Below are 15,226 nucleotides of genomic sequence, written 5' to 3' on the forward strand. Positions count from 1 at the left end.
TTACCTTTACTTTAACTACCTGTTACCTTTGAAAATGCATATTCTTATTCTGTAATGATTTTCCTTGTTCCAGCACTTTCCTCTACTCCTCTCATGTGCCCATATTCCTCCCAAGAAATGCCAGAACATGTTTGGGAATTTGGCATAACCCTGGAAAGCTGTTTTAACTGTTGGTGGTTCTTAAACTCTAGGCTATATATAAAAGTAACTTTCATGAATATCTGTATGGATACCACAATTTTTTTCCTATAAAATCAATAACTAGGGGAAAGAAGCCTTAATATTATTTTATTTATTTACCACCATTGGGGATTGAAAATAGGACCTCATGTGTTATGGGCAATGCCACTAAGCTATGTACCCCAGTGATTTAGTTTTTGTTGTTTGTGTTTGTTTGGTTTGTTGTTTTTCATACTTAGTAAATTTAGAAGTCACATATGAGAACAAACTGGCTTATGTATTGTATTTTGAGAAATTTTCTGTAGGACATCATACAGAAGTCAGATTTTCATATGTGCTTTTCCCTCCTCTGACTTCATCCCAAAGTATTAATAGAAGCTTAAGCAATATTTCATGATTTGGCTAAGCATGGTGGTACACACTTGTAATATCAGCACCTTGGAGACTGAAGCAGGCAGATCTGAGTTCAGGGCCAGCCTGCTCTAAAAAGTGAGTTCCAGGACAGCCAGAGTGAGTTGCCTCACCAATCAGGACACAAAATCAAGGTATTATATGGAAGGATGAAAGCTCTACTCTGACACCATTCCGATAGTTTCCCAAAGTGCAACATTTTCCGTTAAAAATACAGATAATTGCCAGGCAGTGGTAGCACTCCCCTTGAATACTAGCACTTGGGAGGCAGAAACAGGTGGGTCTCTAAGTTCAAGGTCAACCTGGTCTACAGAGTGAGTTCCAGAATAGCCAGGGCTACACAGAGAAACTCTGTCTTGAAAGGCCAAAACAACGAAACAAACAAAAAACAGATAATTTGTAGAGGCAACCCAATGCTAACTCTCATTGGGTCCTTTTTGCTTATAGGATTATCCAATTCTGGTCTTATGAACCTTGTATTTGTTATCCAGGCCTCCAAGAGGTCTCCTTTTGTATCAAATCAGTGCTTTCTCTTGTAGAGAATCTCTTCTTTTTCTAGTGGGCATTAAATCATAATCTTTAATAATTTTCATAGACCCCTTAAGTTCTTTACACATGAAAATTATACATAGTCACTGTATCTTCTTGTCCCCCTGTGTTATTTCTGAGCTGGGATATGAAAGGCATTCATACACTGAAAGGAGTTACTAATGCAGGAAAATTTTGTAATAGAAGTTGAGAGAGAGAAAGTGTAGTCCAGGGATGAGTCCTCAGGAGCCATTCACTTGTTGAGGTAACATCTCTCACTGGGACCTGGGGGCTTGTCAGCTATGCTAAACTATATGGCCATTGAGATGTAGAGGTCTGTCTCTCTCTAGCTTTCCATCACTGGAGTTATAAGTAGTACATGTCACCACCTGGCTTTGTACATGCTTGCTGAGGTTCAAACTTAGCTCTTCATGTGTGTACATGTGCATTACAAAGGGAGCTATCTCCTCATGCCTAATAATTTTTTGATTGCTTTAAGTGCTTCATGTAGCAAATTAATTTTGAATGTGTGTGGATTTTTTGTTGTTATTTTTTGTTTTGTTTTTGTTCTATAAAGATACCCAGTTTGGGGTTTAATGGTATAAAGAAATTTGTAGAAAAATAAATATTAATAAAGTCTGGCATAAATATACATATACATATAGGTAACAGACATTATGTTTATGTGAATGTATATTTATCTCTCTGTTTGTGTGTGTGTGTGTGTGTGTGTGTGTGTGTGTGTGTGTGTGTGTGTGTGTCTCACTCAGTTATTTTCCCACCCAAGTCAGTCTCATATGCCTATAGTCCCAGCTACTTGAGAAGTTAAGGCAGGATAATCACTTGAGCACTTGAGGCCAGAAGTTCAAGATCAAACTAAGAAAATAGTAAGACCCCATCAAAAACAAAATGCAAAAAGAAAGGAAAGAAGAGAGGAATGTTGTTTCCTATGTGGTCGTTACCATCAATAAGAATATAAAAAGTTTCTCTTTTGTTTTTAAGGTAGTAGCACTGGATGGGAGATGCCATGTAAGTTCACAGTTCTGAGTTCCAAACACCTCACCTGCATAGTGTCCATTGAATGGACTGGCTGATTGTGTTCTTTCCAACCTTTGCCCTCCCAGAGTTACAAAGCCAACAACCTCAAATGTCCTTTCACTCAGAATTACAAGTATCACTTGAGGACCAAAGCTAAGGACTGCATTCCCTTCCACCAGTACTAACTGGATAGACCAGCTTATGGTCATAGACATTGAAGGCTCTAATTTTGTATGGAAGGTTAAAGGTGTAAGACAAGACAGACATTTAGGTTGATAAAACTGTGTTTAAGAGATTTAATTTTTAAGTCCCTAAAATTAAATTTTTGTGCGATGTGAATTTTTATAGACTTGTTTGCATTATCTTTGAAATTAAAAATTGTATTTCAAGCATAAATAATTTTCTAGAGAAATTAATTTTCTCTTTTTCTGCTCACAGTACTGGGGAATCAAACCCAGAGCCTCATGCATGCTAGGCAAGTGTTATACCAATGAGTTACATTTTCAGATGAGAAATGGATTATTATGAAAGTACTCATAAATATTTTCTCATGAGAATAAAATTAAAGGATGCCAAAACTTAACATTGTAATACCATTTGTTTGAAATCATGTGCTTATTTTATTTTACTTTTATTGAATTTTTGAGATAGCTTCTTACTGCATTGCTTAGGATGTCTTCAACTTCATGGACTCAAGCTTCCTCCAACTTTCACTTGTCAGAGACAAAAGACATACACCATTACACTTGGCCCATTTAAGTGCTTATTTCAAAGCAAAGCAAAAAGTTAAGAATCATTAAAATGTTATTAACTATCCTAGTTCAAGTAGAATTCTGTTCTAGGAAAAAGACTGCCAAATATCCATAAAGCCAACAAAGTTTTGTTTGAGATAATAGAATTTTATTAAAATATTTTTTCTCATAGAGGACACTTTTGTGTTTTGTTTTGTATGGTACTAGGCAGGAGTCAAACCCAGGATTTCACATATGCTAAGTCATATGTTATAGCTGGGTTACATCTTGGCTCTCTCAAATGCTTTTAAATTATCCTGAAATGTATCAGTGTAAACTATTTTACTAAATTTGATGGTAATGAATGTGAGAAATAAGTAATAACTGATGGGTTATAAAGAACCAACAGATTTGCAATTGACAACTAACTATGGGTAGGATTGCTTTATCTTTTTAAGGAGTCCACAGCTGTAAAGAAACACAACATGAGGCCACATGGCTGAATGGTACATGAGATTTAGAATCTGAGGTGGACTTGGGACATCATGATATTCTTCAGATTAAGAAAGATAGTTTTATGCCATGTTGAAAGTAGAAATGTAATATCTCCTGAGGGCCAGAAGAGGTTTAAAGATAGCTATTGTTTGGGAATTCTTGAGATTGTACAAGTTAAATGTGTCATCTTCCATGAATTTCTGTCTCAAGAGACTGCTCGTAGCAAGAGCTGCTGAATAAGATGTGCACAGGAACTTGTAGTCAACTAGCTCCTGTTTAAAAAGAGGAAGCAGTGTGCAGCCAGGTGTAGAGTATAAACCTGTAATCCCGGAGTCAGCCTGGTGAGTTAAAGAGGATCACAATCCTGCAGCTTTGGATCTACAGGACCTGCCCCTTCATGTGCTCCAGCAGATCACAGATGGGGTGGGTGTTGGGCTGGCCCAACTCATAAACCTGGATCTGGGCCTGGGTAGTTGCAAGGTTGGTCAGCCTGCCAAGCTCTCCCTTGTCCTCACCACCAGGGTGAGTTCTCCAGCATTGCCCCAGGCAACAACAGGGTATCCCAGTACAGCCCAGCACCAATAGTGAAGCAAAAACCAGAGGCCTCAAACCAGACCAGTGACTGCAATGAACACTTGCAAGTAGAGATACATGGATAAAGGGTTTACTTGGTGACTCACTGTATCAAACTACAGCTTCTATGATGAGATTTTTCCTTAAATTTTACTTTATTTTATTTGGAGGGGATGCAAGGGAGGGACTGGGAAGTGAATGGATCAAGTTACTTGATGTGAAAGACCAAAGAAAAGTTTAAAAGGCGGGGGCGGGGTGGGTGGGGGGACAACACCAAAATTCAAAATTCAAGATCAGCCTGGCTACCTATCAGGCCCCTGTCTAAAAAGGGAAAAATGGGTTGGGAATTCTGCTCTTTGAAGAGTGCTTCCCTAGCATGCATGGAACCCTGGGTTCTCTTCCTAGCACCATGTAAACCAAGTATGGTGGCTCACTCCTGTGATTCTGTCACTTGGAAGGTAGAGGCAGGAGAATCCTGAAGTTCTAGATCATCCTAGGCTCATTTCGAGTTTGAAGCCAGTCTGAATTATATAAAACTTGCCTGGGCAGCGGGGAGAAGGAAAGAAAAGGGAATGGGAGGTGGCTGAGTGAGTAAAAGACTTTCTGCCTGCCATGCCTGAGAACCTGAGTTCAGAGTCACATGACTGTCCTTACAGAGAAAGAAAGGGGCTTAGGAGGCTGGGAGCCCAGGCCATGGGTCTAAGTTAGGCCCTAAGAAGAAAGGCTTTGGGAGTTCAGCTATTATCGTCAGATAAGGGGCTCAGTTAAAAACAAGGTCACCTAAAAACTGCATTGAAGAAAGACCATAGTGGATACAGGGTCAAGGTGACTGATTTAACCAGTTACAGGAACCACACAGTATATGTAATGATACATTATACTTGATGGGTAAGGAATTGGGGGGGGGGGTTCTAAGGGGAATTGGGCAGGAGGAAAACATGATAAAAAATTATGAAAAAACTAGATTAAAAATAATTGAACTAGAAATTTATAATCTTTAAAAAAAACAAACTATGAGTTATTTGTGTGCATAGGTAGATGTGAGCTTGCTATAGCAAGCATGTGAAGGTCAAAGGATAAATTTCTACCAGGTGGATTCCAGACATGGAATTCAGGTCTTTGGGCTTATCTAAAAGTGCCTTTGCACACTGAGCCATCTCTCTGGCCCAGAATTTATAGTCTTATCCATAAGTTTCTCAAAACTTATGCAAGTAATTACTAATAAGATATACTTTGTTTGCAAGATGTCTTTAAAGCTATGAATAGGTAGATTCCTGTAAAATATTGTAACTTATTATTTGGTTCCAGTGCCTCCAATGTTGACCCAAATGATCTTTTTAAAAAATGAGTGAGAGAAAGGACATAAAATTGGATGAGTGAGGAGGTAAAGGACTCTAAGAGAAGTTGGGGAAGAGGGAAAACATGATTAACATTTGTATGAAAAAATGTTTTATGTAGAAAAATGGCTAAGCCAGTAAAGGCACTTGCCACCAAGCCTGAGGACCTGAATTCCATCCCCAGAGCCCATATGGTGTAAGGAGAACACTCCTGAAAGTTGTCCCCTGGCCTGCATACACACACACACACACACACACACACACACACACACACACACACACACACACACACACAAATAAATGTAATAATTTTTAAATGTTGAATCCTTATGAAAAGATACCTCCAGAAATCTTGACATACCTAAATACATAAAAGTTTACAAATCCCTCTTGTAAAGTGTGTGTATTATTTTGTTCAAAACTTCATGCTCATCTTGACATTAACACCTCTGCCATGTCTAGAGCCGCTTTTGAGTCATTTCTATGGCAGGACTATGAGAGAACTTTAAGACAGGACTGTCCTGCAGAGACCAGAAAAGAAGGACAAGCTGGAAGGACTCTTTCCATCTGTAGAGGACTCATGTGTCCTTACTCTGAGCACCTAAATTGATTTTCCAAGTAGACAGTGATCTGCTCTGTGGAATGACATCAAGAAGAGTAACTGTGTTTCCTCCCTTTGCAAATATGTTCAATGAACCTTAAAGTAAATGTACCTATGATGTTGTGAGCATTTTAACTTTAGCCAAATGCCTGCCTGTCGGTAGTTAGGGCAGTTACATATGACCTGAAATATGAATGCCTTTAGGGGCTCTTAGCAATGTGGGCTGGGGTGTGGGTCCGTTATGCAGTGCTAGCTTATCATGCATGAGACCCACCCACTGTTTGAAACCTGTCACTGCAGTAGAAGTAAAACAATTCTGTATTTGGAAACCTCACTCCTTTATTTTAAAACCTCGAAAACACTGCTTCTGAAGAGAATAAAGAAAACCACAAATTGTTGGGTGAGGAATGAATTCTTGAAAGAAATCATATCTTAAACTTTTAATCTTCTGTGAGTTGGAATATAAAAGTGGTTGCTATTCTTAACTACATTATTAAACATTTACAGTGTTCCTACTGCTGGGCTTCACGTGCAGCTTTCTGGGAAGTGACTTTTATTACCTGCGTGAGAGAGAGAATGATATGAAGCCTCCTCATTTACTAACAATTATTTTTTCTGCTCTTGTCCCTGGTTATTTAGTGGTTTTACAGCTCATACTCCAGCTACAGTAACTGATTAAAAAAAAAAAAACTAATCTTAAGACATTTGATGTCAGAAAAGATGTCACATTCCTACAGGAAAAATAATGCAGACTCCTTAAGGAGATAAAACTTAAAAACTGTGTAGTTTACATGTCTGTCACTAGAGATTATAATAATTCTAAGGTGAAAACTCCTTTTTGGGAGGATGTTCTTATTGGTAATACTTAGTCATTTTAGTAAATGTTTACTTAACTTTTAATCCATATCTTTTTTAGTCATATCTTATTTCTGGGTGGCTGTCAGTAATCTAAGTCATGAATTTTTCTGGTTATGAAACTAAAAAGAATTTAAGATTTACGGAAGTGTAAGTATTTGGCTCTACAATGATGAAAATGTAGTTGTAATTACACATTTAAAATAATTTTGAAAGAAGAGGTAGTTAGAAGGTAAGGTTAAACAAGATTAAATGATTTATGGACATTTTATTAAGCAGTCCTCATTTTAAGCCACAGTGTAAAGTGCTTTATTGTGAGATCAGGCACTGGGGGGGCTAGAACTGCTTTTCTGTGACAGCAGCAGAACACAACCTCTTTTTCTTTCTGCACTAACAACACTGCTTCGCCACCACAGCCCACTCTAAGTAATTAAATCAGTCCTTTGTACTTACCGTATTCTCCTCTAGTGACGGTACTAGATCTGATTATATGCTTCATGCATATTCAAAGTACCGCACTGACAGCTCTTTAATGAGCTCTTACTTAATCAGTATGAACAATGTTCATCTTGTTCTTTTTTTCCTCATGCATTAGAGCTAGGAACAGTTGGGAAAAATGAAACATCCAGCATTCATTTGAAAAATATATTGTACTTTGAAAAGTGTCTAAGCTGAGGAAGTTGCATTCTGCCCTTTAAAAGTCTGATGGACAAATTGGATTACTAGTATTGGATTAAATAACAAATGGTTAGAGGAGAAATGAGAAAAGCTCACTGTGATCAGGGGCTTTAATATTTTTTGTTGCTTATAAAGCTAAAGGGGTCTTTAACCAGTTATTAAAGTCAGGATTAATTTGTAATGGTTCAACTTGCTGGCTTTTAAAGCTTTTAAATTTAAAATTTTTAAATCCCTAAAACAATAGTGTAGGGATATGTTTAAGGAAACTTTAATGTTTTATTATTAGGCTGACTATAGATTTCCATCATTGTACACTACCTCAGCTAAGGATTAGTGATATAGAATTGATTTATGTTTTTTTCAGTGAATAGAAATAAGCTGGGTAACAATGTATAAGTGTGTCTTTAAATATTTGCTAGGCTTATTTCCTTTTGAAACATGAGGTTCTTTTATTAGTTATTTACTAATAATTATGGGGATATCTTTGATTCTTACCTAGAAATACATGAATTAAAGAGAAAATAACACAGTACCACATTAATATTGTTAAACTTGGGAAGCAGTGTTCCATTGAAGAAAATGATGCTAATGTAAGAGAAAGCTGGCTGCTTCTAGTATTGCCTGAAAGCCTCAATGATAGGTTAAGCTAAACTCAAAACAAAGTTTTAATATGTCTGTATCTTTAGAAGCCACCTGAGTTATGAACACAAGAACTGGGTCTTTAATCAGAAAATGAGATATCATAAAATCTACACCTATTAATATTGCACACATGTGTCATTCACTGATCAAAACGCTTTCACCGGGGTACAATTGGCCTTTTTCCAAACTGCGAGCTTTTTCTCAGCTTTTTCTTTTTACTCTTTCTTCTTTTGTTGCTACCCAGGGATTTGTGCCTATCGCAGCCTGTATCACATGACCAGTGTCAAGACATCACATGGTCCAAAGTGAATACAAAACCAGCTACCCTAAAGGAGAGATTAAAAATACTGTAAAACAATAAAGACTTTTGTTGAGACTCTGAAAGAATCTATCTTAAGTCGGTGTCACACATTGAGCTTTAATAACATGTAATGATGGCGCACCTCCTCACTGTTCTCCCTAACGACAGGCAGCATGCTCTCAAGCTGATGGACAGTCTTATGCACGCAGAGCTAGCTGCCTTCAAGATTTTTAAACATTCCTCAGATTTGTATTAATGTGGAAATAGTTTAATTGTGGCATTTCCATAATTTATAAAGTAAATATTTAGACATGATAAAATACACAATAGGTTATTATATAATATCACTTTACTGAAGGAAAAGAAGTTTGTGTTTGTAGACAAAATGTGGATGTGTTTGATGGACATGGCAGTATGTGGTCCAGAAGAGTATATGTCTATGACCGTGCCTGCTCCTGGAGAAGAGGAATTCTGAAGTGAGGAGGGCAGAGTGGGAAAAGAAGACTTTAAATAGTTATACCTCTGTATTGATGGAAATTCTAAAATAGACTTAATGTCTTCCATTTTTAAATGGTGCTATCACACTTCAAAATCAAATGCACAGAACAGTCTTCATAGGGATACTTAGTTCTTACTAGGTCTTTAAGTTTATCCTATGAATGTTGTGCAGAAATTAAACTGCTAATATTAAATAATGGGTTAGCAAAGTAATAAAACAACCATGGATGGAAATCCAGGAAAAAAAAAAAAGGTTAAAGGATTACGAACTAGACTTGGTCTTATTTAAAAAGGAGAGAAAAGGAAATATGGCAAAAAAAGAAAAAGTATTTTTCTTCTATAGTACAGTTTGGACCTGCACATTGCTGTCTGTGATCAATGTCAAGGATGTGCCATAATGTGTGTGACAGTCCTGTGTGGGAGGAGCAGTGACAGAGATGACTGAATGGTGTGAGTGAATGTAAAATACCTCTGTGCTGGAGCTACTTCACAGTCCAAATGTTAGAGTGTGTCATTAATGAAATTTTTTTCATATTCTATTCATTGTAACAATGTCATTTACAATGCCCTTAATAACTTGTAAGTAGTTCATCTTGTTAGAGTGAACAAATTCTAGTTGGTATATACACATATGGTATTTTACCTTGCATGAGGAAAGTAAGAAAGTAAGTTGTTAAAGGGGAGCTTCCATGGGATCTTTGATCCTCTCTGGTCTCCCTGGTAATCTTACAATTCTCATAACAATTTTTAGTCTTTAAAAAAATCATGACCATGTGTCTGTCAGCACCCTGAGTTCCTCATTGAAACATAATAGCAAGTCAGCCTCTGGGGAGGATTTAAAAGGTGGAGCATTTTGTTGACGGTACTTAGTGTTAATATGATCTACAGGTGAGTTCAGGGGACTAAAATGCACTCTGAACAAATAGCAGCCTTAGAGGATCGGCTTCTGAGTTCGTAAATACTGAATCTGTGTTTATACCTTGGACTTGAGTCTTGTAAGCAATGCACTATGCCGTATTGGAGCACCTAAAAAAATTTTCAAGCTAAAACGTTGTGCTGATGTGTTGTTGGGCTTTTAGGTGTCATGTAACCTACTCTTTCCGGTCTGTAGGAAGGAACACAGAAGAAGAGGAGGCCATGATGCAGGAATGGTTCATGCTAGTTAATAAGAAAAATGCCCTAATAAGGAGGATGAACCAGCTCTCCCTGCTGTGAGTACTTGGTTATACACTGGCCATCTCGGACTTTGTGAGTGAGTGCCTTCTTTGGGGTTTAATATTTACTAAGCTTAATCTTTGTTTCTTTCCTTAAAAAGCTAGTGTATAAAAATGTTCGTCTGAACAGTAAGAATTTGCAAATGAACTGATAAGACACTGGGGGAAAACGTCTTTTTTAAAGTCAAGGAATAAGTAACAATTTTTTAATTTATTATTGTGTGTGCATGTGTCTGTGTGTAGATTTGTGTGTGTGTAGGTGAGTGTACAAACTGTAGTGAGAGTGTGGAAATCAGAGAACAACTTTGTGGAGTCAGTCTCTTCCTCCACTTCATGTGGGTTCAGGTTGTCAGGCTTAAGGCAAGGACCGTTTACCTGTGGCGCTACTTTACCAGCTCCAGTTGTTGTGTTTAAGAAATAAATACTTAGTATAGAAGAAGATTAGCTTTCACTTGGGGCTATAGGAGAAGCCTCCAGAAAAGCAAAAGTGAAGTTTGTTTTTTAAATTCTAAGTTAAAAAATAAAATTCTTTTTAAGGAAAAATACATTTATTATCTATAGGTGATGTTAATATAAACTTTGAGGGATAAGAAATAAATTACCTAATAGTGGCTTTATTAAAGTTCAGTGGAGACTAGGCTAAATACAGACATCTGAGTCTTTAACACTTAGTTTATTATAGAAATTAATATTCATTCCTTTCTGCTCGTTAGCTAGCAGTGTTCCTAGAGTTTGCCAATATTATGAGCCAGCTTACCATGTGTTTATTGAAATGTAAAACCTTAATTTTTGTCATTTCTACCTTGCCTAAACCGGCAAGTATGATGAAAACTTTGACGTGTCTGTGTATTCAGCCCTGTCTGGTAGTATGCTGTGTTTCTTCTTTTCACATGAAGTTTTCAGTGCAAGTATTTATTGTCAACTGTGACTGTTTTACAATAGATCCTTATACTAGAAGCCTGTGAGAGTGAGACTGCTCACCTTTAAAATGTACCTCTGTGCCTTTTGGAACTGAAGGGAGTAAAATAACACTAGCAAGCAGGCAACTGAGGAAGACTTTGAGTCTGTATATCATTTGTCTAGAGAGGCTTAAAGTTAAATAGAAAAGTCAGTTATGACCCCTAAAATCAATGTAAACTCAAGGTTCTTTTAAGTGTTTAATGATTTAGTAATTAGCATATTGATGAACTTTTTGCAACTTGCCTAGGGAAAAAGAACATGACTTAGAACGAAGATATGAGCTGCTGAACCGGGAACTGCGGGCGATGCTAGCCATTGAAGGTAAGAGCTGAGGTGTGGGTGGGTGCTGCTGGCCATTGAAGGTAAGAACTGAGGTGAGGGTGGGTGCTGCTGGCCATTGAAGGTAAGAGCTGAGGTGAGAGTGGGTGCTTCTGGCCATTGAAGGAAAGAACTGAGGTGAGAGCTGTGACCTGTCAGCTGTCAGTGGAATTTAATGAGTGCTATACACATCTGGTTTGACTAGGGCAGTTCAAATAGGTACCTATAGGAATTGCACATATGCCTTTGAAGACAGAAAACAGTATTAAAAAAAAAAAACACAAAAAGTTAATTTAAAAGCTAATCATTATGTTTGCTCTTAACAGAATGTAACTTTTGAGTCAGTAAGAATGAATTTCTGTAAAACATAAAATGTATGAGCTAGCGGGGCTGTGGTGGCACACTCCTTTAATCCCAGTGCTTGGGAGGCTGAAACAGGAGGATCTCTGTGAGTTCAAGGCCAGTCTGATCTACAAAGCAAGTTCCAGTACATGTTCCAAAGCTACAGAGAAACCCTGTCTCAAAAGACAAACAGAAAAGAGATAATTGCTTTTAGCTACATTTTATTTATGAGCATTTTAAAGTTGTTTCCATTGGGGGAGTTTTAGTGAAGATTTATTGTTTTGATTATTTGTCATTGGGATACTCTTGTTCTAGTTTGTTTTCTTTGATTTGTTTAGACAGGGTCTCAGTCTTTATCTTTATCCCGGCTTGGCCTGCAGCCTGGCCTAGAATTCAGTATGTAGATCAGGTTGGTCCCCATCTTGTGGAAGTCCTCCTGCCTCAGCTTTCCAAGTGCTGGGATTACAGGTTGAGCCACCACCTCCAGCCCTGTTCTGCTTCTTAACATGTCACTCCTGTTAAGTAAGTATTTGGGCAGTGCTTGGGGTAAGAGAAAATGAAAAAAATACTTGCACACTTTGTAAGCCACTGAGCTGGCTGGTATAGAAGTCCTGTGCACAGGTCACAGTGTGAATGAACAGCAGCTAGCTCAGGTTTAGCATTTACTACATATTGTTTTAAGTTCTGAAGTGTTTTATAATGCTCTTCTTGTATCTCTCAGTTAAAGGAGTTCAAAGATTTTTCCTTAAAAGCTAATCCTTTGGGCTCTGTAAAATAGATCTTTTGTCTAATCAATGCAAATTGATTTTCCTGTTCTATATTGACCTCTTAACCCATTGACTGTCTGCGGTAATTCCGTTTTCACCTGATAAGGTACCTGATCCATAAGTCAATTCTAATTAGTTCAGAAACTAGAAATTTAAGTTTGTAAGTGAAAGCCAAGTGAAGACTTATATTCTTAAAATATTTTAAAATATATTACTCTAAAATAAGGCCTATTTATCAGTGACCTTGTATGTTGTAGAAGCTTTACTTTAATTGCTTTTATATCTATAATCTCATTTGATAATATCACTGATAACATTTGTATATCTTAATTTAAAAACTCAATTTACTTTGTTTTTAAAAGCTTCACATAGCTAATTTCTTTCAAATGGCTAGATGCATCAAATACCATTGATAACTATTAAATTTTTAAAATTATTTTAGAATTTTTGTGAAATTTGCCACTGCAATAAAATGCCCAAGTACACCAAATGGTATTTTTCCTTTAGATACAATTTTTCTAGTTATCGTATGGTTTTAAAAGAGATCAGAAAGTTAAATAGTTTAAAAGTACATGTAGCAGTTACTCTATAAGCAGGATATATGTATAATGTATCTGTATATAATACATAACTCATTATACAGTATATTCTTTATAGATTCATTATACATTACACTCAATGTAAAGTAGTCTTAATTTGTTTTTATACCCATCCTCTTCTGTATAGAAGATAAACTGTCCTTAAAATACAGCTTTATACAGTATAATTGGCTTTCAGGGCAGAGCTGAAATACTGTTTTTATTCCCCAAGCCAGTATTATTACTAAATATGCATCTTATAACACCCTTACAAATGGACAATATCCCAGTTTCATTGGCCATCTGTATGCATAGGCTTAGAATCTACCATTTTTTTTCTGCCTGAGGTTTTCACACATACAGAGGAGCAGTAAAAGCTTTTTAAAAACTTTAAATGCAACTATTAGTCTTTTGACTCTCCATCCCCAGCCTCCCTCTTCTTTTCTTCTCTCACACACAAGCATCTTAAATTGCACTGTCCTGTATGTGACTGTACCTTAAATCTCTGTGTCAGGGAGGAAAAGAACAGCCTGTTGATTTCTAATAGAGACACTTAGAGACGCCTATCTCAGTAGCCTGAGCCAGACATAAGCAGAGCCACCCTCAGCATGGACACTTGTGTGCTTCAGGAGCCTTTTCAAACCCCAGAGCAAAAATGTGGGAGCAGACAATAATAGTGCTGTGTTGTTTCCCTTTACTTAAAAATTCACTCCTCTTCTTCCAGCATCTTCTCCTTAGCCATAGTTTTAAATTAAACCCTTTCCAAATGACTCTTGTGTTCAGGGCATGCACCAGCAGAGAGCGGAGAATAGCACACTGAAAGAAACATTCACAGTGTGCTTTTCAAGCAAAATATTGTAATAGTAATAATAATATTCAATTAATCCATCCTTCTGAGGTCTCTTAATCACTCTAGCCCTGTTCTCCCTCTTTCCTGAGGGGTCGTAGCAGGGAGTTGCCGCTCTACTGAGCTCAATGGTAAGGCTCCCTCAAGCTAACAAACGTCTTCCAGATACTTCTTCTGTAGTTTTTGTAGTTGTTGTTCCAGATTCTTTAATGTTCCCTCGGGAAAGACAGATTCATTCCTGCACACATTGGGGTGGGCTTTTTAAAGAGGCCATGTTCATTTTCTGCACAAGAAATGGATCTTCTCTAGGATTTGTACATCTTGATTTGTTCTTGGCTTAGAGTTTGAAGAGGGTGCTCTTCTAAAGGGATTTATGCATAGGTTCACTATTTTTGTAGTTATGGTTTATATGATAAGCTTTTTATATTTAAAATCAATATGTAATCCTGTGGAGGAGCTTATCCCCTAAAACCCCATTTGTAAATCTATTTTAGCTTTGTTACACAGCACAGCCACAGTCTTCCATGGATTGATTAGGCTCCACAGTAGAATCCTATCAATGGCCTGTTCTGATGATGAGGCAAACTCCTTCAGGATTGCTAGTTGACTGTAACTAAAGATAAGACTTGACTGCAATTCCCTCAATGTGCTCTTTACAAAACTAGTGTTAATTCTCATCTAAGTGCCAGGCTTACTTACAGTGGCAAGTCTGAAGTTTTACCAGAAGTTTAGGTCTTTGTGTTACAGTGTTTATAGTTCTTTTGCCTTTTTCCCCCACAGTAATTATCAACTTCAGCAAATAAATGGAATCAGGGCATGAATAATTGGCCCTATATATGAAAAAGAATGTTTTTCAAATTAACAAACAGCTCAGCTGAGATGAGCATAAACAGCATCTCTTTACTTCAACACTTTGGCTCAAATGCAGCATCAAAACTTAATCCTGTTTGTTGTGAGAGGCTGTGGCTTCTGTAGCAAGAGCACACTGGAATCTTTAAATCCCTCAGAGCCCACATTGTGGTTTGTCCAAGCTGAAGCCAGTTAGCTGTGACTGGTGCTGTAGGTGCACAGTCCTTTCATTCAGGTTCTAACAAGTGATTCACAAACTACATGTGACATACCCAGGTGAAACTGTTTAAAGGGTTTTTTAAACTTAAACTTGCACATATCTGCTCCTTTTGATCAGTTTTGAATGTAATGTTTTTAATGATTAAAATAGTTTACTAATTTGTCAATTAGCATTCAGATATATAGATATAGATGTAGATATTAGAATGTAAGTGTATACGTGCATATATGGTATAATTCATTCCTACCGAGGAAAAAATAGAG

At 37.2% G+C, this 15,226-nt stretch overlaps 1 protein-coding gene across 10 annotated transcripts in view; it reads left to right on the plus strand.

Annotated features, from left to right (window-relative positions):
• Nucleotides 1-15,226, plus strand: part of Ehbp1 (EH domain binding protein 1) — a 270,164-nt gene that overhangs the window by 251,128 nt on the left and 3,810 nt on the right. For all 10 annotated transcript variants that reach the window (XM_035453507.1, XM_035453512.1, XM_035453510.1 and 7 more), the window contains 2 exons: nucleotides 9,980-10,079; nucleotides 11,290-11,363. In XM_035453507.1, the coding sequence (XP_035309398.1) occupies nucleotides 9,980-10,079; nucleotides 11,290-11,363 (174 nt within the window). The remainder of the gene's footprint in view (nucleotides 1-9,979; nucleotides 10,080-11,289; nucleotides 11,364-15,226) is intronic.

This window comes from Cricetulus griseus (genome assembly GCF_003668045.3).
Source record: "Cricetulus griseus strain 17A/GY chromosome 1 unlocalized genomic scaffold, alternate assembly CriGri-PICRH-1.0 chr1_1, whole genome shotgun sequence".
Taxonomy (NCBI): domain Eukaryota; kingdom Metazoa; phylum Chordata; class Mammalia; order Rodentia; family Cricetidae; genus Cricetulus; species Cricetulus griseus.